The 26,366-nt window shown below is 33.5% G+C and overlaps 1 protein-coding gene across 3 annotated transcripts in view; it reads right to left on the reverse strand.

The window, feature by feature from the left end:
- The window catches only part of C8H14orf39 (chromosome 8 C14orf39 homolog), a 56,464-nt gene that overhangs the window by 23,462 nt on the left and 6,636 nt on the right, over positions 1-26,366 (reverse strand). For 2 of the 3 annotated variants that reach the window (XM_035260653.3, XM_078335997.1), the window contains exons 5-15: positions 25,248-25,337; positions 17,573-17,760; positions 17,437-17,479; positions 15,549-15,669; positions 14,788-14,885; positions 13,264-13,391; positions 12,344-12,420; positions 5,461-5,546; positions 5,308-5,366; positions 2,611-2,672; positions 524-702 (exon numbers count right to left, since the gene is read on the reverse strand). In XM_035260653.3, coding sequence (XP_035116544.1) covers positions 524-702; positions 2,611-2,672; positions 5,308-5,366; positions 5,461-5,546; positions 12,344-12,420; positions 13,264-13,391; positions 14,788-14,885; positions 15,549-15,669; positions 17,437-17,479; positions 17,573-17,760; positions 25,248-25,337 — 1,131 coding nt within the window. The remainder of the gene's footprint in view (positions 1-523; positions 703-2,610; positions 2,673-5,307; positions 5,367-5,460; positions 5,547-12,343; positions 12,421-13,263; positions 13,392-14,787; positions 14,886-15,548; positions 15,670-17,436; positions 17,480-17,572; positions 17,761-25,247; positions 25,338-26,366) is intronic. The other variant, XM_035260656.3, reaches the window with a different exon arrangement.

The raw sequence follows: 26,366 nt of genomic DNA on the forward strand, positions 1-26,366 counted from the left end.
GTTGATGATAATACTACAATCTGCCATATGTGACAGTAGCTTTTCAGCCTGACATGTTGGGAGGAAATAGAGTCTCGCTATGTTGCGCAGGCTGGATTCAAACTCCTGGACTCAAGGGATCCTTGTCACTTCGCCTTCCAAATAGCTAGGACTACAGGCACATGCCACTATGCTAGGCTTAGCTTGACATTTTAATTTTTTTTTTTATCCTTTGGAAAAAGCTTAAGTCTACATACTACCACTTTATAAGTACTTGGGACTTAGGCCATCTTCAGCTAAATGTTGCAGGAAAAATGGGGAAAAGGATCTGTGAAACAAGAACATTAAAGTGTTAATAATTGTTAAAACAGGGTGGTGGGCAAATGGAGGTGTATTATATTAATCTTTATCTTCTCTGTATGCCTGAAATACTAAGTAATAACTTGTTAAAGTTACAGGTACTAGGCATTTTACTATTCCTATCAGTTATTTATAAAATTCAACATACAGATAATTTAACAATAATTATTAATTAAAATCCTACATTTCGAATGGAGGGGTTTTAGAAAACTGCATTTTCTCCAAAGTTTCAGGTGTTTTCACAGCTTCAGGAGTTCCTAAAAATATAGGAATTTCAGATGTTCGTGGAAAATTCTTAGCTCTCTCTTCTACTTCTTCACTATCATTTTCTATTGGCTTCCCAAAATGTTCAGTATACATAGCCTGGAAATTCAAAGTAACAGAAAGCTATAAAAAACAAATGCTGCTGCATAAATGACATACATAAAGATGCATGAGGTGAAAAATACCTTATTAATCCATGATGTTAACATTTCACAGGCAAAGTAAGTGAAATAAGAATAACTGGGGAAAGTGATACTAAAACATATATCAAAATATAGAAAAATAAATATTTATCCTATTTTTCTTTTCCATCCAGTTTTATCTTCCACTCCTACCTGAAAAAGTAAATAACAGCCAGAACATATTGGAATTGATGAAAAAATGATTAGGAATGATTTTTCTTTTAAAATTTCAATATGCTCCTTGGATGAAGAATTATACATGCTATCTCCTTGAAAGTGAAAAGTGATTTACTTTTAAGCAATCTGGCTCTCTTTGATTAATTATATTTTCACTTTTTAGACTTTATAAATCTATTATGCTACTTCCTCTACAATAATTAAGATTCCAAATATTAATTTTCCTTTATGTCATTTTGTAGGATAGAGATGTGATTTCTCAAATATACTTGTTATGCCAAATCCCATTACAGAAATAATTTGGGTCCCTTTATCAAAAAAATTAAAATGTTCTTATTACATGTATTTCTTTTTTTTTTTTTTTTTTTTGAGACGGAGTTTCGCTCTTGTTAAGCAGGCTGGAGTGCAATGGCGCGATCTCAGCTCACCGCAACCTCCGCCTCCTGGGTTCAGGCAATTCTCCTGCCTCAGTCTCCTGAGTAGCTGGGATTACAGGCACGCGCCACCATACCCAGCTAATTTTTCTGTATTTTTAGTAGAGACAGGGTTTCACCATGTTGGCCAGGATGGTCTTGATCTCCTGACCTCGTGATCCACCCACCTTGGCCTCCCAAAGTGCTGGGGATTACAGGCGTGAGCCACCGCGCCCAGCCCTACATGTATTTCTTTACAGCAAAATACTACTTGTTGTTTCTCTTATTTTAACCTTTAATAGTTAGACTGAACTTAATATACATTGTTTATATTTATCATCAGTAAAGTATTCCACTATTTAAATAATGCTTTCAAGATACTTTTATGGCAACCACTGCTCTTGAATTGCCTTGATGAATCATTCAATCTTACCAAACAAAATTATTTTCATTAATCATGATTTAGTTGTGGTCAATATATATTGTCACTAATCATAACTTTTTGTATATGTTTTTTAATTTTTTAAAAAATTATTGATGCATAATAGTGTACATAGTTTTGGGATACATGTGTTAATTTAACACATTCATGTAATTAATAAATATCAAATCAGTGTACTTGGGATATCCATTACCTTAACACTATCACACTATGCATCACACCGTCTTTTCTTTATGCTAGAAACTTTGAATTATTCTCTTCTAGTTATTTTGACAGGTAAAATAGATGGCTGTAAGCTACAGTCACCATACTGATCTATCCAGCACAAGGCTTTATTTCTTCTATCAGACTAAATAGGTGTACCCATTCATCAGCTTCTCTACATTCCTCCTTCCCTACTACCCTTCCTGGACTCTGGTAACCACCAATCTGCCCTGTATCATCTTGAGATTTGCTTTTTTAGCTCCCACATATGAGTGAGAAGATGTGATATTTGTATTTTTGTGCTTTATTTTGCTTAACATAATGACCACCAGTTCCATCCATGTTGCTGCAAATATCTGGATTTTACACGTTTTTATGGCTGAATAATATATTTTTGTATATTTTCATATAAAATATTTGTGGCTTCATCTTTTAATCTGAAAAAAGGAATATGTAACTCTCCAGAAACCTGATCACCAAGCTAACAATATCTCACATAAATCATTGTACTACATCTGAAATTAAAATAGACATAGTATTTTTAATTGAAATTTTTGCTTAGAAATTAGAAATCAAACATTTGACTTACTTGTGAAGTACATTTTGATTCTCTTGCTTGTCTTATTGTCCCTTTATCTCCATACTCAGCATCTGTTGTCATATGAGAACAAACTATTTTTCTCTTTTTGTAATTTATTATAAAATAAAATGTTAGTCTAACCATTTGAAATTGCCAATATTTAGCTGTTTTAACCTACAAAAATGGCAGTTTCATATGGTTCAATGTAATACATACAGATATGAGAATAAAACATAATATGAACAGTTTAGCAAACAAAATTATAAAGAGAGCACCCATGTAACCCACCCAAATAAAGAAATAAAACATCATGAACACTCTAAAAGGTTTCATATTCTCCACGTCTTGCTCCTCAGAGGTAATCACTATCCTGACTTTTGTGACAATCATTTCCTTAGTTTGCTTTATATTGTTTTATCATCTAAATAATATAGCCTGTTTTCCTGTTTTAAATGTTATATAATAAACTAACGTATGTATGCTCTTATGTTTTGCTTTTTTGTTTTCCATATGCTTGTGAGATGCATCCATATTATCGCACAAAGACACAGTTCTTTTATTTTTACTGATGTAAAGTATTCCATTGCACAAACACAATATATCTATCTAATCCACTGCAAATGAATATTTAAAGTGTTTCTGCTTTCATGCTATTATAACCAATGATATTATAAACATTATTTTACATATATCCTTGTATGTATGTACTTGTATTTCTTTAGGTATATAGCTAGGATTGGAAATTGGGTAATAAGGTATGTATATCTCTCATTTAACTAGATGCCAATTTTTTTCCAAATGGTTGTAACGATTTTTTTGTGGTAATGTGTCATTCTGAATTACTTCAGGAAATTGTTCAATCTCAAGAGGCAAAATGATTAGCTCCAATTATAATTTAGGTATGGTCTCAAGCTGTAGGCATGTATTAATGGAGTTCCCAATAGTTTATGAGAGTTCCTATTGTCCTACATTCTCCTACTTATTATTGTCAGAGTTTTTGAATTTTGCTAATCTGGTGGATGTGTAATCATATCTCACTGTAGTTTTATTTTGAGTTCCCTGATTTTCATATGCTTCTCTGCCACAAAAGATTCTCTTTTCTAAAGTGTATACTTTCATACTTTGGACATATTTCTAATTGGGTTTTCTCCTTTTTTCTTCTTCATTTGCAGAAGTTCTTTACACATTTTGGCAACTACTCTTTTGAAAGTTTAATTGTACTTCAAATATATTATTTGGCTATGTACTCTTTTTATGGTATCTTTTGATAAACAGAAATTCTGAATTTTAATATTGCCAAATTTCTTCATCTTTCTTTCATGATTGGACTTTTTAATGCTTGAGAAATCCTTTCCTAACTTGAAGTAATGAAGATGTTTTTCTATTTGATCTTCTGAGAGCTTTATAATTTTTGTCTCTTACATTTAAGTCGTAAGTATTATTTTTACCACGTATTAATTTCTTCAAAAGATGGGTTTGAAAATTACTGAAAAAAATTCTTTTAAATTCCAAAATAATTGTATTCATTCTTGGGTACAAATCCTCACTATATATGCTCAACAGCAGATAGGACTGTGTGAGATATATGCATTTCCCCATGTTCCTAGAGATTAGCTATTCCTCCTTGTCTAACACTCTGTCAGCTTGGCATATATAAACGGTAAAACAGATCACCTCCACAGATAATATATAATTTTTTTTTCTCCCAGAAGGAGGCATGGAGAATATTCATCTGTGTAGAATAAACATATTGTGTTAGGTAAATCCTATAGTGAATGAGAGAGAAAGACTCATGGTATGTTAAGTGACTATTCTAAATATATATCTATTTCATGCTGTCAGAATAAGGCATTTTTAAAACTTCAAAACAAAAGTCAGTTATCAGACAAAAAGAGATGTAGACTTTTATATACTTAGATAAATAGAGCAATGGTCATGCATTACTTGTCTACCAAAATGTATATACATCTGTGTGGTATATATTATGTATTCAAATACTCACATGTGAATATGTTTATATACATATATATACATGTATACACATGTGTGTGTATATATACATAAAGAGAGAGAGAATGAGTTTATATTTTCAAGGGTGTGTCAATGTTAGAAAAGCTAGATGACTTGGGGATGACAAACTCATATATATATTCTGTGACCCTTCAGTAACTTTATTCAAAGAAAATAGTCCAAGGTATTAAAATATTATGTAGTAGCATTATTTATAATAGTAAAAAATGGAAATAACAAAATATTCCATGTGAAAGAATGACTAAATAAATTATGGAAAATCCACACAATGGAACATTATACAGTCATTACAAATAAAATCTATCTACTAACATAAAGAAAAAAAAACCTCAGTAGTATGTCAAGTGGGAAAAAAGAATAACAAATTATGTATATGATTCAAACTTGGGAAAAAATTAAGAATGCACAAGAAAAAAATGTATACATGAATATTAATGGTGTTCAGTTATGTCTGAGTGGTAATATTTTTGTTTTCTTCATATCTTTCTTTGTTTCCCAAATATTCTACAATAAAATGTATTTGTTTTATATTTAGGGAAGATGTATTTTAAAGCCAGGCATGCATGATCAGTTAACCAGAGATGCAAATAATCCAAACAACTTATTTGACTAATATAAAAACCTGTGGTATTTTGTTACCCCTACTTCATAGAAAAAAATATAAATGGCAAATACCTTTATCTCCTTTTTCAAACCACTGACTGGAATTTGATTGTTTCTGTGGGGTTAACAATCTAAAATGCAATAAATATAATTTGTACATTTTTCTGAGTTGATATTCATAAACTATTTCAGAGATTAAAGCATTTTCTTATTTTTAAGAGTTACCTGACTTGCATAAAATTTTGTGAACTTTTGATGGTTGTAACATGTGAACATTTTGAATGGTTATCCACAGCAGAGTCATTAAATATCTGAAAGAAAGAAATTAAGCATCTAACTTGGCTACAAAAAGTAATAAAAATTTTTTGCTTGTCATAGCAACTTAGAACTCTCATTTCATTAGCATTTCATCCTTATCATCATTACCATCATTATCAACGTCAACAACTACACACATGAACTGAAACCACTGCATACAAAACATTAAGTCAAATACTGAGAAACAAAAAGTTTAAGAATTTAATGTTTTTGACAAATATAGTAATGATTTGTAGTAGTATTTCTATATTTAAGATAAACCTTTTAAAATTTATACCACCGACATTCATGACTCAGCAGGTAAATCTTACCGTTTTTCTCAACTGATAATCTGAATTTCTGTGTCCCTCCATTCTATAACCTCTCAAATTTAACAGGAAAGCAAAACAAGAGATTAAAAGATTAAAGGCTCAAACTTTCCTTCTTATATACATATAAAAGAGCTTTGTTCAACTTTAACTTTAAATTGTTTAATATCTAGCTGGGTGTGGTGACTTACGCCTATAATCTCAATACTTTCAGAGACTGAGGCAGGAGGCTCACTTGAGCATCAGTAGTTCAAGACCATCCTGTACAACATAGACCCCATCCCTACAAAAAATTTAAAAATTAGCTGAGTTTGATAGCCTGATGTCCTAGCATCAGGGGTGAGGGAGGGGTTGAGGTGTGACAATCCAATGAGCCCAGGATTTCAAGGCTACAGTGAGCCATAATCGAGCCGCTGCACTCCAGCCTGGAGGCGACACAGCAAGACTATGTCTCAAAAACAAATTGTTTAATATTAATATCTAAACCTTGTTTTATTGATGTTTGTTTCAAGCATTTGGTTTCCTTGAATCACTCATTATAAAGAGTCCCTGCTTTTTGTTATTTAACTCAAAATGACAATATAGTTTTAACAGAAAAGTTTATCTCATCTATTTTTGTTATATCAGACATTGTTCTTAATTCTATCATCTTACTGTGCTCTTCAGCTATAAGAAAAAGTGTCAACTTCCTTTAAAGAACAAGTGATGTTACTGTTTTGATGTATGCTTTAAACCAAGCTTGTTCGACCCACAGCCAGCAGGCTGCATGTGGTCCAGAATGGCTCTGACTGTGGCCCAACACAAATTTCTAAACTTTTTAAAACATGAGATTGTTTTTTGAGGTTGTTTGTTTGTTTGTTTTTAGCTCATCAGCTATCGATAGTGTTAGTGTATTTTATGTGCGGCCCAATACAGTTCTTCTTTGTCCAATGTGGGCCAGGTAAGCCAAAAGATTGGACACTCCTGCAAGCAGTATGCATGCCTATATATGTCTCGTCATACAAGTACCTGTATAAATATTTTAAATATTTGTTTTAAGTAGATGTCAAGCAGAAGAATTGCTAAGTATATACATTTTTAATTGTAATAAATTTATATTGTGAATCAGTCCTCCGAAGTGGTTGTACCAAATCACACTTCCACTATTCTTGATCTCACTAAATAGTATCGGGCAAATATTTTAAGTCTGCTAATCTGATAGGTAAAACCAGGCATTTCTTTTTTTGTATTTGTGCAAGTGAAAGCACATTTTTAAAATTTGTTCCAATTTTATTACTAATATTAACACTTTTTTTATTATACCTTAAGTTCTGGGGTACATGTGCAGAATGTAGAGATTTGCTACATAGGTATACACATGCCATGATGGTTTGCTGCAACCATCAACCCATCATCTACATTAGGTATTTCTCCTAATGCGATTTCTCTCCTAGTCCCCCAACCCCCAACAGGTTCCAGTGTGTGATGTTTCCCTCCCTGAGTCCACGTATTCTCATTGTTCAATTCCTGCTTATGAGTGAGAACATGCTGTGTTTGGTTTTCTGTTCTTGTGTTAGTTTGTTGAGAATGATGGTTTCTAGCTTCATCCATGTCCCTGCGTAGGACATGAACTCATCTTTTTATGGCTGCATGGTATTCCATGCTACATATGCACCACATTCTCTTTATCAGGTCTATCACTGATGGGTATTTGCGTTCGTTCCAAGTCTTTGCTATTCTGAATAGTGCTCCAATAAACATGCATGTGCATGTGTCTTTATGGTAGAATGATTTATAATCTTATACGTATATACCCAGTAATGGAATTGCTGGGTCAAGTGGTATTTCTGGTTCTAGATTCTTGAGAACTGTCACACTGTCTTCCACAATGGTTGAACTAATTTAAACTTCTACCAACAGTGTAAAAGCATTCCTATTTCTTCACATCCTCTCCAACATCTGTTGTCTCCTGACTTTACGCCATTCTAACAGGCATGAGATGGTATCTCATTGTGGTTTTGATTTGCATTTCTCTAATGACAAGTAATGATGAGCTTTTTCTCATGTTTGTGGGCCACATAAATGTCTTCTTTTGAGAAGTGTTTGTTCATATCCTTTTTACACTTTTTGTTGGGGTTGTTTTTTCTTGTGAATTTAAGTTCTTTGTAGATTCTGGATGTTAGCTGTTTGTCAGATGGATAGATTGCAAACAATTTTTCCCATTCTGTAGGTTGCCTAGTCACTCTGATGATAGTTTCTGTTGCTGTGCAGAAACTCTTTAGTTTAATTACGTTCCATTTGTCCATTTTGGCTTTTGTTGCTGTTGCTTTTTGTGTTTTAGTCATGAAGTCTTTGTGTATGCTTACATCCTGAATGGTATTGCCTAGGTTTAATCTAGGGATTTTATGGTTTTAGGTCTTACATATAAGTCTTTAATCCATCTTGAGCTAATTTTTGTGTAAGAGATAAGAAAGGGGTCCAGTTTCAATTTTCTGCATATGGCTAGCCAATTTTCCCAAAACCATTTAATAAATAAGGAATCTTTTGTCCATTGCTTGTTTTTGTCAGGTTTGTCAAAGATCAGGTGGTTGTAGATGTGGGGTGTTATTTCTGAGGCCTCTGTTCTGTTCTATTGGTCTATATGTCTGTTTTGATGCCAGTACCATGATATTTTGATTACTGTAGCCTTGTAGTATAGTTTGAAGTCAGGTAGTGTGATGCCTTCAGCTTTGTTCTTTTTGCTCAGAATTGTCTTGGCTGTGTGGGCTCTTTTTTGATTCCATACGAAATTTAGGTTTTCCTAATTCTGTGAAGAAAGTCAACGGTAGCTTGATGGGGACAGCATTGTATGGAATGTTTTTCTATTTGTTTGTGTCCTCTCTTAGTTCCTTGAGCAGTGGTTTATAGTTATTTTTGAATAGATCTTTCACATCCCTTGTAAGTTGTATTCCTAGGTATTTTATTCTCTTGGTAGTAATTGTTAATGGAATTTCACTCATGATTTGGCTCTCTGTTTGTCTATTACTGGAGTACAGGAATGCTTGTGATTTTTACACATTCATTTTTTTATCCTGAGACTTTGCTGAAGTTGTTTATCAGTTTAAGGAGATTTTGGGCTGAGACTAGGGGGTTTTCTAAATATACAATCATGTCATCTGCAAATAGAAACATTTTGACTTCCTCTCTTCCTATTTGAATACCGTTTATTTCTTTCTCTTCCTGATTGCCCTGGCCAGAACTTCCAGTACTATGTTGAATAGGAGCGGTGAGAAGAGGACATCCTTGTCTTGTGCTGGTTTTCAAAGGGAATGCTTCCAGCTTTTGCCTATTCAGTATGATATTGGCCGTGGGTTTGTCATAAATAGCTCTTACTATTTTCAGATATGTTGCATCAATACCTAGTTTGTTGAAAGTTTTTAGCCTGAAGCGGTGTTGAATTTTATCGAAGGTCTTTTCTACATCTATTGAGATAATCATGTGGTTTTTTTCACTGGTTCTGTTTATGTGATGGATTATGTTTATTGATTTGTGTATGTTGAACCAGCCTTGCATCCCAGGGAAGAAGATGACTTGATCATGGTGGATAATCTTTTGGATGTTCTGCTGGATTTGGTTTGCCAGTATTTTACTGAGGATTTTTGCATGGATGTTCATCAGGGATATTGGCCTGAAATTTTCTTTTTTTGTTGTGTCTCTGCCAGGAAACCAAGTATTTTAATGGATTACTTTACATTTCCCTGTACTCGTGGTGTCTGGCATCTTGTTATGTTTAGTGATGCTTTGGCTTTCCTTTTCTGTAAACTGTCTCTTATCTTTTGTCCATTTTAATTATCTCTTTATAATTTGCAAGAGTTCCTGCATACTTCTTTGTATAGTATACATTCTGGATGTCAATCTTTAGCTCATTCTGTCATTTTCTTTTAACTTTGCTGGTATCTTTTGTCATATATAAGTTTTTTATTTTGATGTAGTCCATTGATCACTTTGTCCTTCTCCTTCACCATGCTGTTATAATTACTATGTTTTGATAATATTTTAAAATGTTTGGGGTGATAGAAACATTCTGTAATTAGAGTGATAATGGTTACACAACCTTATGATATACTAAAAACCACTAAATCTACACTTTTAAGTGGTAACTTTCATGGTATATGAATTATACCTCAGTGAAAGAAGAAAAATTATGAACATTTTGACATATGGACATACAGATCCCCCTCTTTATCTTGCTAGTTTTTTGGGGGAGGACTATTTTTGTGTTCAACTTGTATTTTTTAAATTATGGTAAGTGAAAATAGCAACTTTAGAATTCATTGGTAATAGGTCAATTTTGGTGAATATTGCAAACAAAAACTTAATTATATTCTGTGTACATTGGGAACAAAGTTTGCTAATTGTGCTATTGAGATTCCCTAAATCCTTACTTACTTTTCACCTATTTGATTTACTTCTGTGGCAAAAACTACCATTTGCCTATCCTATCCAAAATCTAATCTCTTCTTGTGTTCTACTTTAAATAACAAAGAAACAAACAAAAAACCCTCAACCTTTCCTGCAGATAGAGGTACCCAAGTGACCAAGCTCTGGCCAATGAAATGACTTCAGAAATTGTTTAAGGAGTTTCCAGGAAAAATCCTTTAAAAATGGGGCTGACTCAGCTAGCCCTTCTCCCCTTTTTCTTTCTTGCCTGGAAGGCAGATATGATGGCAAATTTGTATGGTCACCTTATGACCATGAAGTGACCTAGAGGTAAAAGCATAGCATGTAAAAGAGCAGGAAAAGAAAGCACAGATGAAACTTGAGAAATAATGACATTGTTGAGATGATGCTATCAGTCCTGAATCTGAGTCACCTACTTTAGAATTTCATGGCAAGTAAGAGAAAAATAAATGTTTATCTTGCTTAAGATGCTATTATTTCATTGGTTTGGTTTTGTATTGTTTCATATGCAGCCAAATTCAACTCCGAAACTCACAATCAGGACTTTTTTGAGAGAGCTATTATAACCTTCTTGCTTTAACTGTGTATTCAACCATTTCTTTGAAAGTCTGCCAAATTCTGCTTTATATATTTTAAAACTCTGTAATTTGGTGCATCGTGGATTTTATAATTTCTTGGCAAATCGTTCTTTTTAAAAATGTGAAATATATTTACCCCATTAATGCTTTTCACCCTGAACTCCCATATAATATTGTTACATCTGCCTTGTTTTTATCTGCATTTGCCTGATTCTTTCTTTCTTGTTTTTTCAGCCCAATGTCAAGTTGTTTCTTCTATTCTGTTTTAATAGCATATACCTGTATTTTGTTTATATATCCCATAGAAGTCCTTGTGTCTTTTAATGGCGGTTTAATCCAGTCACATTTTTGTGGTTACTAATGTGTTCAGAAGTATTTCTGGCATCTTATTTTTCTATTGACAATGCTTTCCAGCTGTTTATTTTTACCCCCATTACTATCTTTTGTTGGACTAATTAATTTTGTTTTATCTTTTTTTTTCTACTGTTTTAAAACTAACACATTCCATTTCTCTTCTGGTGGTTATCGTTAAATTTTTAACATATATGCATAAATTTACATTTTTCCAACAACGTATAGAGTTCATCAGTGTTCATACCTTCTCCCTATCTCCATTCTTAAATCAAAAATAGAACTCTAGTGAATGTTTATTTTTCCCATTTATCTTTCCACCCTCATCCTATATTGACATCATCTGGAATTTCAGTACTAGATATGAAAATTTTTATAAGTTACGTTTCACTAATTACTTTGGTCACCACTACTTGTGGAAGAACAATTATATTTTTCATTGAGGCTTTCCCTCTGGACTATTTTCAGGAAGAATGGGGAAAGATAAAAAAGTATGACACTAGCAGTTAGCTCTCTGCTTCTTGTTCTTCCTGGGCATCAAGAACCACCCAGGGGACCTGCCTATCTCTCTCACCCAAACTTCCATAGTCATTCACTGCTTCCACCTGGAGACAGTTGTCCCATTGCTGATGCCTGGTCAAATATACTGTGTATATGAGATGAATAGGGGGTTAAGATGAACAGGGGATTAAACTAACTACCACTGAGGTAATGCAACCAATTACCTTACTCATTATCACTGTATCTTGTTGAACGGTATTCTCCTATGCATGTCCTAGGCAATAATTTCCCTCTTCAATCCAATCCTGTTATCTTCCTTCAGGGATTCCTCACAGTTTTAGGTCTACTATGTACAGGGCTTGGCATTTTAAAATATCTTTTTCTATTATTTTTAGGAATAAGAGAACAGGTTACAGTATATATTCAGAATGCCATATTGAAACTCCTTTAAATTTTTTAGACCTTGAGGTTGTACTGATTTAATAAATTTATTAAATCAGGTTGGCTGATTTAATAAATTTATAACACATGCACGCACACACACACACTTCTGTATCTTAAGGGCAGTACATTCATTATTACATTTAATGCAAGCAGGTATTTACTTTATACAATTAAAACAGAAATACCTACCTGTGTATCATTTTCTTTTTGCCCGAAATCAATATTGGCAAGCTTTGACTGCTGCACAGAACTCTCTTCTTTTTTATCTAGATTATTAAATAGAACTACTTTAAATCAATTCTGGAAACAGAATCAAGTATCTTCCCCAACATTTAATCTAAACTTGTAATTTAGAAAATGTATACATATATTTAGTTTAAATTAAAATATGAAATTATGAAATTTTTAAAAACTCAATTCCTTACTACATAATAGTTTTATAATAACTATGATGATGAAATGACAAAAGGACCAATTGACAAAACTATACCTTATAAGGGGTTACCAAAGAAGACATATTAGTTGAGGAGACAAAGAAACCAGCCAATGTAGTTAATCTAATCCATTAGGTTGCTGCAAAAATAATCAAGGTTTTTGTCATTACTTTCAATGCCAAAACCATTATACAATGGCAAATGCCATTAAATTTTAATTAAAAGCAATGGCAAAAACCGTGATTACTTTTGCACCAAGCTAATAGTTAATTTAATCTGCAGAGCCACTGAATGAAACTTGATTCAAGTATCTCAGTGACCAAGTTACAGACACTATTAGCGTCTTTCACCAGCCTAAGTCACACATATTGATAATCAACTCCTCAAATGAAAAATATGTAATTTTCATCATCCTCTGACACCTGTGCAACCAGACCAGAACACTTTTTTTGAAATTTATTGTGTGAATAATTCCTTTCTCATAGAGAAAAAAGTTAGGTATAGAAGACATATTTTGTTTGCTCTCAGAAAGATCCAAAGCAGTTCTTTCTTGAGTTTATAGGTCTCCAGTATTGTTTCCACTTACACGAAATGATAAATATAATTGCTTCCATCTATTTCTTCTCTGTGTTTGCAAAAAAATGGAGTTTTTAAAATAACAAACAGATATTATACCTGCAACTCTTGGCTCTGCAGAATGCATCTTTATTGGTCTTACACATTTTTGAGATTCATAAGGAAGAAATAATTGACTGCTTTCAGTTTTATTCAATACAAGTATATGCTCATCTTTTTCAAAAATTCTGAAGAGAAAAGTGAATTACATTAAATATTAGATAAGTTAAAATTAACATTTTAAAACTAGGAGACATATTTAGATACTATATAGTAAAAATCCCTCATTTTGCAGATAACAAAACTGAGTTCCAGAGAATTTAATAGACCTGCCCAAAATGACAGAATTACTTCATAGTGGTGTCGGAGCAAAAACACACTTTGATTAAGTCCAATGCTCTTCTCAAGATAGTACACTGTTATTTTTAAAATAAAATCACTGAAAAAGACTTTCTACACATGTCTAAAACATTTTAAGTCAAACCTTTTAACCACAAATAGCATGCTTCAGATTTCGTGGTACTTCAAACTTTAAAAAGACTTATTCAGAAATAAATCAACCAATGTAAATACAGAAATTGTTAAAACAGAATTATAATCATAAATGGGTCTTCTAAGTTTTTTACTGAAAGAATAGTTTTCACTGAATTTTACCTAAATCAAAGAACTAGAATAAATCTGTCAAAATATATATTGAGTAAAAAATGACTAAATATTTATATGTTTCTGTCAATATACAGAATTTTTCTTAAAAGGGGTCAATCAAGTTAAATTCTGTCTATTTACCTATTTTTTCAATTAACTTCATTATAAAAATTAAAGGCACACTTGCATTGAATGTGGTACATGGGAGTGGAGGAATCAAGAAAATAGTACATCCAAAAATGTGGGATCAGGGAAATTAACCTGAGAGAAGAGTGTGTTGAAAAAATCAGATCAAGGGCCATGAAACTTGAGGAGAGGAGTTTAAGAATGAAAAAGGATATAGGTAGGGGGAAAAAAAGTAAAAGTTGATCAGAAATAGCAATAGTAATACATCAATTTTTCTGTCATACGATATACGGTAACAGGCAGAGTTCATCTTTTTTTTGCTTTTATCACTGATCTCTATTTTATCATCATTATAACAAAAGACAAGGAAATATGATACCACACGTTTAGAAGCATGCTTTGACTCATCTTCACTCTATAGAAAGGGACGAACGGGTCAAAGTGGACAGGGTGATAAAAAAAAAGTAAATACCTTGCCGTTCCTACCATTGTTTCTATTTTACTCCTATTGCTGACCCATCATGGAAAACACAGGTTGAATTATACAACTGACAGGTTGCAGAACAGCAGATGTGCTGCTGCTACTCTATTTCTCTTTACATATTATCCTCAGCCTTACCAAACGAGAAGCAGATTTTAGTATTAGTTCATAATATTTAAGTTAATAAATTTTTCATAAGAAATTAATAGAAAATAGCCTGCACAACAAAATTTATAGATACTGTGTAAATATTAGTGGTTTGGGATGGGATATAGGATCAAACTTCTAGATGTAGATTATTTGTTCAAATACAATCTAGCTTTAAAGTTTACCTATACTTTTCTTTCAGCTCTTTTCTGTTTTCTGTGTTTTTGTTCTTTTCTTCCAGAGTTTCTGAAAGGGCCTTAGTTTCATAACACCTTTCAATCTGCTATAAAGACAAATGGGAAAGCAAATCAAAATAATTACTTGCAAAGCAGTAAAAAATATATGCTTTATTTTATGATTTTTAAAATATAATCATAAGATTTAGATTTTTGGTAGTATTTACTACCTTCTATTTATAGTTATTAAAATGAAAACAAAATTAACAACAAATCGCACCCCTTTAAATTATCCTTACAACTCCATTGATAAATGTAGATTTTAACTCTCATATTCTTAAAAACAGACAGTCATAAGCAAAGTAGATATTGATTCTTTACATAAGGACATAGTTACTGTATATTTTAAAGGAAATGACATCTACTTTCTTCTGTTTACTAAAATGATATTACTGTTATTTTGTACCTCATAATTAATGAATGGTAAGTATATAACATTTAACAGAATTTTCAAAAATTTAGAATATCAGGTATTATATTCAAATTTTTCTCAAATTTGAATATATACCTATTCCCCAAAACCCAGGGTTTAATATATTCAGTACCTAAAATACCTTTTGACTCCAAAGGTAACCTGAGGCAAATAAATTATCTTAAGCCTTTCTCCATATTAGGCTCTCTTAAAAATAACTCTTCTAAAACTGTCAACTAACATATCATTATATGTGTACATTAATACACGTATTAGAAATATATAACAAAATATATACCTGGTTTAAATAATTAATTTCTATTTCCATTTCATCTACTTCTTTCTTCAATTCAGATGAACTTTTGGTAAAATTTCTGGCATATTTAAGAATATCTTGTGTTTTACATCTCACATTAACACTTTTTATGTTAAGGAATTATGTCATACAAGTAAATTTTACATTTATAATATATGCACTATATCAGAAATGATTAATATTATGTGACATCATTTATATGTATGTTCCATATATGCCAATAAGCAATGTTAAAAGCAGTATCTGAAAACAGAAGGATAATACAAACATTTGGCAAATTAACAAAGACATTTATTATCTCCATTATATATTGAACTTAAAAATAACATTTCATCCAAAATATTTGTTAGGATTCTTTCAGTTAAGTGTTTTCACAGGGTAGTTTTTTTGTTGTTGTTTTTTAAATCAAAGTGCATTGTGTCACTTGGAATAACTAATAAAACATAATTCAGGCCCAAATTTAACTTATACGCTTCCATTATTTATTTGTTCAAAGCCAATATTAAAAATCTACCCATTTCAAGCCAGAAACAGTATGCTGGAGAAAAACAAAATCCACCAAATTTCCCTTTTCTTGCTTTGTAAGGCTCACCAGTGTACCCTGCAGAACTCAAAAAAGAGAGGTAGATCTTCCATTTGGACTTTATGATTGAACTGGATTTATGTCCAATTTCAAGTAAAAAATCCTCAGCTATTAATAGACATTCTATATGGTTATTAGCTAATACAATGTCCTAAATTACACTCCATTTAGGAGAATTTGAAAATGATAGAATAGTGACAGTGAACAAGAATTCCAGAGAAAATTAATCAGGTGTTTCCTATTCTGCCTTAAAATATGTATGTTTATATGGTAGAACATAAAATGGCATGTGAATTATAATTTATTGTCTATTGTTACCAAGTTTTCATTATAATGTTAGCTACAGATAATTAAATCCTAATCTTCAAATCTTCCTACCTCCATTTACCTCTTCCTGTTTGTCATGCAACCTTATATTTCATTCCATTCCATATCCAACTCCCTAAACCTTTGCTAGGCCTTCAGCATCTATGAACTTTGCCCTTTCCCATTGAGAAGTTAAAGTGCGAACGGGCAGCAAATGAACAACTAAAAACAGAAAGACTAAAACCAAAATGCAGAGAAAACAAGCAGCAGAAGAGTTAAAATGATGGTTTAGAATGAAGCAGACAGGAAGCAAGGTAGAATGCTGGGATAAAGAAGACTGAGTACAAACAGTGGAGTTATAATCTGATAGGAAGGCATATGAAGGATTGTGGAGGTTGAAAGAGGATTAAAGTTTCAAGTTCATCATCGGGGAAGATCTCTCTGACAAACAGGTGAGACTTAGACCAATTAAGAATTACTTAGGCATCTATTACAGTGGTAGTGTATTAGAATTATTTGTTTACACGTCTGTCTTCCCTACTAAACTCTGAGCTCCTTGCAAGAGAGCTCTGTATTATCTTCACTACTGCCTAGCACAAGGTAGGTTCCAATGAATTTTGATAGATGAATGAATAAATGTAACTCACTTCCTTTCCACCTACCATTCTAACAAGTAATAATTAAGCAATTTTAACTGGAACTTTCTTTTCTATGACATTTTCATTGGTTTGGTTTGGTTCCTAAGATATGTCACTTAAAGCCAAATACATATGCCATTTTATTCTCACCAAAGTTGCTTGCTTCTGACCACATAAATATACATGTAAACGAATCCAAGATGATCTTTAAAATAATTTCTAAAATCTTTTAATTAAATACAAAACAAATCCACGTGATTCTCACAGGAAACACAATAACAATTAAAATACAAAATAATACTTATCTCATAAAAATTATAAGTAGAAGTACTAGTGTGGATACATGTTTAATGTCCATTTAGTAAGTGATGGAAAGGGAGCAGGCACTAAAAAACAAAGTCATAACATAAGCTGATTTATTATATTCTTTTCATTACAAAGATACCATAATTAAAACAATAGAATAAAAATATTAATACCTAGAAATTTCATAAAAATGGTTTCATTCATTTTTAATTGTTCAGTACATGCCAACACTCTGCTTTGAATTTCTTCGTGTTCTCTTTTCTTTTCATAATATTCACGTGAAAAGGGTGATTCCAAGTATTTTAGTTGGTACTGCTTCAAAACTTCTTTATACTGACATATATAATCATGATACATTTCTCTGTTAAAATTAAAAGAAATGTCTATATAACAAGAATAGATCTAAAAACTGTAAATATCATTTGTTAAAATCTACTAATTAAGTGTAAAAGGCATAAGCATAAGGTTTTCTTATTCTTGCTTCCCTCAATATTGTCTGCCCTTCAGACTTTCCTTAACTCTACCAAACTTCTCAACTTTACTATTTTTCTTCATTACCTGAGTTATTCACTTCTTAATTCTATTCCATTTAACTCCTACTCCCACCATATTAACGACACTATTCTTTCCAAGGTCACCAATGATCAAATTTTTCCAGCTAAATGATCTTTTTTTAGTACTCATCCTTGTTGACATTCCAGAACCTGGTTCTTCTCATCACTTACTCCTTGTTGAACCTCTATCCTCCCTGGCTTCTGAGTCTACTCTCCACAGACCAGCTACTTTTATAACCATATCTTTTTAATCTTCAATTTTATTAGCTAAAATTATCACATGAAGACATGTTCTATGTGTTAGAACTCTGTGTTCACAATCATGTATACCCCACAGAAATTTTATGAAGAAAATTTTATGACAGTTTAGAAGAACTTCTCTAGTCCAGCTCCAGTAGTAGTGGGTGGTTATCTATTTAGGCACAAATCTTGAGTGAGACAGTTAATTCTTGCAAAAAGACATTAACTTTTTTTTCTTATTTGACCTGTGCTTTACAATAATCAAAATTACTATGGCCTATGGGGCAAATCTAATCTGCCACCTATTTTTGTACAGCCCATGAATTATGAATGATTTTTACATGTTTAAATGATTGAAAAAAATCAAAAGAATATTCCATGTGTGACACATTAAAATTATTGAAATTTAAACTTCAATATCCATAAAGTTTTATTAGATCATAGCTTATTTATTTACATGTGATCTGAAATTCTCTTGTGCCATAATAGCAGAGTTGAGTAGTCATGACATTGTATGTCCCACAAAGGTTAAAATATTAATACTTCCTATCTGGTGCTTTACCAGAAAAGTTTGCCAACTGTAATTGACAACATTGAAAATGTTAAATTCAGTTCTTTATAGAAAATATATTCTTAAATCTTTTTGCCCAATTCTTATACTTAGTTTCAAAAAATTCATAGAAATTTTTTTGAAAATATATGGTCTTTACATTCCTCAAGATGTTTTCATTTCTTGGATCAAGGTATACTCTATAAGGGAGTTTCTTAAAAGGTACTCTAATTATTATCTCACTTAGCAGACTAGGAAAGAGCAAGCCTTCAAAAACTTCACATATGAGAAGAAAAGTAAGTATAACAGCCCTGTGCTGGTCACTGGGTCTGAATCTTAAGAAAAGTTCTAATTTCTTAATATTACTAAATTGTCCCCTTTAGCAAGAAAAAGCAGTTGAGCCCCAAGCAAGCTCCTATTCCTCTAAATGTATATTTGCTAATTAAGACTCATTTACTATTTTTAATAGCTTGAGAAACCAGTCCAGGGAGGAAATATCTATAAGAAAATTAAGACTGGATCACCGGTTCCAGGTGAGATGAACATACTATATTCACCCCATTCATGCTGTGCAATGATGCTCACTCTTCTAATAAATACCATACAGAAACTGTGGCACAGCCAGGCATATATTATTATCTCATCTGTGCCAGCAATACTATTCTTCATGAATGACTAGAACAGGGTGGGAGATTAGGAGAAACAAGCAACTGGTGCCTCTACTTCCACCATTATCCACAAAACCAGCAAATGAGTTATTTTCTATTTATAAATATCTGGTATTGAATCAATAATTCAATTAAGCTATGAGGCTGCTTTAAGAAAGAAACACAACTGTTTTCACTTGAATACATTCAGTTAGCTCACAGAAGTCCTCTATAATAAACACTATCAGAGAAATACATATTTGAACTAGTTTGCTTTAGCCCATCACAGAATCATTAAGAATTAATGTTTTATACTCATGACTTGCATTAACAGATGTTATAAGAAGCAGTTCTATATATTGTGTTTGGGGCTGGGAGAGGTCACTGAAGATACTACCACATTGCACAATTTCCCCTTTGTAGGACTCAGGGGAGAAATTTCAAGCCTCAGGAAAAGCCCCTACTTATCCTAAGCAATTGACCTGTTTTTTTTAAATGAATATTATGAATCTCAAACTGACTACATTTCCACAATGCCTTGACTACTAGAAATTTGAAAGCTTCATTTGTGCCTATATCTAACAAATGTGCAGGATGCATAGTTTGAATTTCTAACTTCATCAGAGGCTTCAATTTCCTATATTATCCTTACTTCCCTATGTGTTGATTTTTTAAAAAATACATGTATTTTTTAATTGCACTTTAGGTTCTGGGGTACATGTGCAGAACATGCAGGATTATTGCATAGATACAAACATGGCAATATGGTTTGCTTCCTCCAACCCCCAAACACTATATCTGGCATTTCTCCCCATGTTATCATCTAACTGGCATGAGATGGTATCTCAATGTGGTTTTGATTTGCATTTCCCTAATGACCAGTGATGATGAGCATTTTTTCATATGTTTGTTGCAATCAGTTTGCCAGCATTTTATTGAAGATTTTTGCATCTATGGTCATCATGGATATTGGCCTGAAGTTTTCTTTTCTGTTTGAGTCTCTGCCGAGTTTTGGAATCAGATGATGTTGGTCTCATAAAATGATTTGGGAAGGATTCCCCCTTTTTGGATTGTTTGGAATAGTTTCAGAAGGAGTGGTACCAGCTCCTCTTTTTACATGTGGTAGAGTTCAGCTGTGAACGCATCTGGACCTGGGCTTTTTTTGGTTGGTAGGCTATTGCTGCCTCAACTTCAGCTCTTGCTGTTGGTCTATTCAGGGTTTCAACTTCTTCCTGATTTAGGCTTGTCAGGGTGCAAGTGTCCAGGAATTTATCCATTTCTTCCAGGTTTTCTGGTTTACGTGCACATAGTTGTTTGTAGTAATCTCCGATGGTAGTTTATATTTCTGTAGAATCAGTGGTGATATCCCCTTTATTGTTTTTTATTGCATCTATTTGATAGTTGTCTCTTTTCTTTTTTATTAATCTTGCTAGCATTCTGTCTATTTTGTTGATCTTTTCAAAAAACCAGATCCTGGATTTGTTGATTTTTTTGAAGGTTTTTTTGTGTCTCTATCTCCTTCAGTTTTGCTGTGATCTTAGTTATTTCTTGTCTTCTGCTAGCTTTTGAGTTTTTTGACTTGCTCCTCTATCTCTTTCAATTTTGATGATAGTGTGTCAATTTTATATCTTCCTTGCTTCTCAGGTGGCCATTTATTACTATAAACTTTCCTCTAGACACTGCTTTAAATGTGTCCCAGAGGTTCTGTACATTGTGTCTTTATTCTCATTGGTTTCAAAGAACATCTTTATTTCTGCCTTCATTTCATTGTCTATCCAGTCAATGATCAAGAGCCAGTTGTTCAGTTTCCATGACGTTGTGCAGTTCTGAGTTAGTTTCTTAATCCTGAGTTCTAATTTGATTGCACTGTGGTCTGAGAGACTCTTTGTTATGATTTCCATTCTTTTGCATTTGCTTAGGAGTGATTTACTTCCAAGTATGTGGTCAATTTTAGAGAAGGTGTGATGTGGTGCTGAGAAGAATGTATATTCTGTGGATTTGGGGTGGAGAGTTCTGTAAATGTCTGTTAGGTTTGCTTGGTCCAGATCTGAGTTCACGTCCTGGATATCCTTGTTAATTTTCTGTCTCGGTGATCTGTCTAATACTGACAGTGGAGTGTTAAAGTCTCCCACTATTATTGTGTGGGAGTCTAAATCTCTTTGTAGGTCATTAAGAACTTGCTTTGTGTATCTGGGTGCTCCTGTAGTGGCACATATATATTTAGGATTGTTAGCTCTTCTTGTTGCATTGATCCTTTTACCATTATGTAATGCCTTTCTTTGTCTCTTTTGATCTATGTTGCTTTAAAGTCTATTTTATCAGAGACTAGGATTGCAATTCCTGCTTTTTGTGCTCTCCATTTGCTTGGCAAATCTCCCTCCATCCCTTTATTTTGAGCCTATGTGTGTCTTTGCACATGAGGGGTTTCCTGGATACAGCAAACCAATGGGTTTTGACTTTTTATCCAATTTGTCAGTTTATGTCTTTTGATTGGGGCATTTAGCCCATTTACTTTTAAGATTAATATCATTATGTGTAAATTTGATCCTGCCATTTTAATGCTAGCTGGTTGTTTTGCCCATTAGTTGATACCATTTCTTCATTGTGTTGATGGTCTTTACCATTCGGTCTGTTTTTGGAGGGGCTGGTACTGGTTTTCCTTTCTATGTTTAGTGCTTCTTTCAGGAGCTCTTGTAAGGCAGGCCTGGTGGTGACAATATTTCTCAGCAATTGCTTGTTTGTAAAGGATTTTAGTTCTCCTTCACTCATGAAGCTTAGTTTGGCTGGATATGAAATTCTAGGTTGAAAGTTCTTTTCTTTAAGGATGTTGAATATTGGCCCTCGCTCTCTTCTGGCTTGTAGGGTTTCTGCAGAGAGATCGGCTTTGAGTCTGATGGGCTTCCCTTTGTGGGTAACCCGACCTTTCTCTCTGGTTGCCCTCAGCATTTTTTCCTTCATTTCAACCCTGGTGAATCTGATGATTATGTTCCTTGGGGTTGCTCTTCTTGAGGAATATCTTTGTGGTGTTCTCTGTATTTCCTGGACTTGAATGGTGGCCTGTCTTGCTAGGTTGGGGAAGTTCTCCTGGATAACATCCTGAAGAGTGTTTTGCAGCTTGTATTCATTCTCTCCATCACATTCAGGTACACCTATCAAATGTAGGTTAGGTCTTTTCACATAATCCCATATTACTTGGAGGCTTTGTTCATTTCTTTTCACTTTTTTTCCTCTAATCTTGCCTTCTCATTTTATTTCATTGAGTTGATCTTCAATCTCTGATATCCTTTCTTCTGCTTGGTCGATTCAGCTATTGAAATTTGTGTATGCTTTATAAAGTTCTTGTGTTGCGTTTTCCAGCTCCATCAAGTCATTTATATTCTTCTCTAAGCTGTTTAGTCTCATTAGCATTTTGTCAAACCTTTTTTCAAGGTTGATGATTTCTTTGCATTGGGTTAGAACATGTTCTTTTAGCTCAGAGAAGTTTGTTATTACCCCCTTCTGAAGCCTGTTTCTGTCAATTCATCAGACTCATTCTCCATCCAGCTTTGTCCCCTTGCTGGTGAGGAGTTGTGATTCCTTGGAGGAAGAGAGACATTCTGGTTTTGGGTGTTTTCATCCTTTTTGTGCTGGTTTCTTCCCATCTTTGTGGATTTATCTACCTGTTGTACTTGTAGTTGGTGACTTTCGGATGGGGTCTCTGAGTGGACATCCTTTTTATTGATGTTGAAGTTATCTCTGTTTTTCAGTTTTCCTTTTAATAGTCAAGCCCTTCTGCTGTAGGACTGCTTGAGGTCTGCTCCAGACCCTGCTTGCCTGGGGAATCACCTGTGGAAGCTGTAGAACAGTAAGGGTTGCTGCCAGTTTCTTCTTCTGTTATCTTCATCCCAGAAGGATACCTGCCAGATGTCAGCCTGAGCTTTCCTTTATGAAGTGTCTCTTTGGATATACAGGTGTTGGGGAGCTCCTTAAGGTGACAGTCTGTCCCTTATAGGAGCTCAGTTGCTGAGCTGCGAGCTCTGTTGTTCCTTTCAGAGCTGCTGGGCAGGTACGTTTAAGTCTGCTTCAGTGGAACTCATAACTGCCTTTTATCCCAGGTGCTCTGTCCTGGGAAGGTGGGGCCTTATTTATAAGTTCCTGATGTGCTGCTGACTTTTTTCAGAGCTGCCCTGCCCAGCAAGGAGGTAGCCTAGTCACAGTCTGCCAGCAGAGGCGTTGCTGAGCTGTCATGTGCTCTGCCCAGCTGCTATGTGAACTTCCTTGTGGTTTTATTTACAGAGGTATAGTTAGAACTGCCTCAGTAATGGCAGACTGCCTCAGTAATTGTGAACTGCCTCAGTAATGGTGGATACCCTTCCCCACACAGAGGTGGACCATTCCGAGTCCAGTTGCGCTTGCTGTGAAACTCTCAGTCCAGAGCGTTTCAGATTGCTGGTCTTTGTGAGGGTGGGACCCACCAAGCCAGATCACCTGGCTCCCTATTTTAGCCCCCCTTTTTTCAATTGAATGGGTGGCTCTGTCTCCCAGGCGTTCCAGGCACCAGTTGAAATGGCTGCCCATATTTGTGTGAGTTTTTATGAAGAGACTGGCAGGGCTGTATGAAACAGCTGTGCTGGAAACTTGTGCTTTTCAGCCTGGGAATCTCCTGGTCTGTGGGCTGTAATAACTCATTTGGAAAGCAGTGATCACTCACCCTCTGCATTGTTCTCACTGGGAACTGCACTCCAGAGATGTTCCTATTCAGCCATCTTCAACCTTGATTTTTAATCTAGTTTCTTTAAACATGAATCTTTCAAGATGGTTGTTTAGTCAAATCATCTAAAATCCTTTTTTTTTTTTTTTTTTTTTTTAAGAGAAATGGGGTTTCTCCATGTTGATCAGGCTGGTCTCGAACTCCTGACCTCAGGTGATCTGCCCACCTCGGCCTCCCAAATTGCTGGGATTACAGGTGTGAGCCACCACACCTGGTTGTCTAAAATCCTTTTTTAAATGAAGCAGGATGTATAAATGACAACACAAGTCTCCACTGATCCCACCCTCTGCCTAAGCTCTGGATGATGGTGTACTCTAGCTTTCCCCTCTTTTTCCTCCAACATTTCCATGAGCAATTTCATGTATTTCCATGATTTCAAAATCCATATCTATAACTTTAGTCCCTACCTTTTCTTAAGATTTGTCCTTGAACATACAGAGTATTGCATTCTAGATTTTGCACTTACATTTTAGTTACAATATAAAAATCGATACGGCTGTCATGCAATTATATTTAAAAACATTTCAATGTTTTATATTAGGTGAAATTTTAATGCTATATAATGTGTTCAGTCTCTTGCCTTGTTTCATTACATTCACGTGTTCAGTCTCTTGCCTTGTTTCATTACATTCACTAATTATATTTAATCCCCAAGACAATATGATTATACATATAATAAAATAAATTCATGCAATTATTGGTGTTTATTAGAATATAGCCACTCCATTAAATCAGCAGTCTAAGAAACAGAAGTTTGATATAAAATACCCTTCAAAAATCAATATCCCAAATTTATTATAAGCTAATTCTATAGGTAACTATCCCCTAGTTATTTGCCTATACAGTTCATTCATAAAGACCATTAGTTGAAGGACTCTGCTATAATAATTGCTACTGAGAAACAGTTTATATCTAAGGCCATATCTAAATATATCTAGAGTTAGAGAGAGCTTTACAACAGGCAGGTAGACCTTCCACTGCACCAAAGGAATCCAAAATACTACCTTTACTTAAAAACGAAAACTCCTTCTTCAATTAACATTCTTCCAAACCATGTTCTAGTAATACAAACTAATATAATTGATAAACTAAATATATATACTATACTTGTCTTTTTCAATAGTTTCTTGATAAACTGTTAATTGGTCCTGCGTATAATCTTCATGTTTACGAAAAACATCACAAGTTGGCTTCCAGCTATAGAAAAAAATATGTATTTGTAATTAGCAACTCAGAATGATAGACAAATTGACAGAGATAATTAAAAATTAACATAATCATTTACAGAGAATTAAATATTTCTCTTCCTGGAGAAAACAAGCTTCCATCAAGAAAAGTATTTCCATCTCACATCACTGCCACTACCTCCTTTCATGGACTCTTATACTCAAATATCAATATTCATTAGTTTTTATATCAAACTTGTTTTTGAACCATTACTAGGGAAAGAGCAAATGTGACATTGCTGGATTGTGTATTGCTATTGCATTTCTATTACACACTTTGTAACACTCCAACATCAGCCTTTCCTTCTCATCACATTTCTAAGATCTTGGCCAAAAAAATCATTTTGGAGTAAGCATTCAAAGAACTAGAATAAGGGCTAAAGAGAGGCATTTTTCTCCCTTGACACTTAGAAAACAGGTGTTACATCATCCTGAGTTACAAAAAAAAAAAAAGAAACCAGAGCAAATGAATTACAAAATCAGACAATACAAATATAACAAATATTTATCTTATACATTTTATTATGTAACTTGAAAGAATATTTCCAATACAAAAAATCTAAAAATGAATATATATCATAATAGTTTCCAGTCTAAGTATTGTTCAAATATTTCTTTTTTTTTCTAACATTTTTTTCAGATTCAAAAACTATACATGCCCAATTTGGAAGGTCAAAAAAGTATATATAATAAAATATCTATTAACTATTTTCTTGATATTGAAAGATAACTAATATTATTGTTTTAATAAATTGTTTCCAGATGTTACTATAATTACACATTTTAATATCATTGAGATTTTATCCTCATATAACAATGTATCCTCCTTTATCACTTAGTAACAGAACCTGTACTTAAGTATTTGCCTGAATTTCTGATCGTTTCTTTAGAAAATATTCTCCAACGTGAAATTAAAAGATCCAAAATTATACATACATATATTCTCAATATTTTTAAATGTTATAAATCTCATGGTCATAAAGATAGCAACAGTAGACAC

Source organism: Callithrix jacchus, chromosome 8 (genome assembly GCF_049354715.1).
Source record: "Callithrix jacchus isolate 240 chromosome 8, calJac240_pri, whole genome shotgun sequence".
In the NCBI taxonomy this organism is placed as follows: Eukaryota; Metazoa; Chordata; class Mammalia; order Primates; family Cebidae; genus Callithrix; species Callithrix jacchus.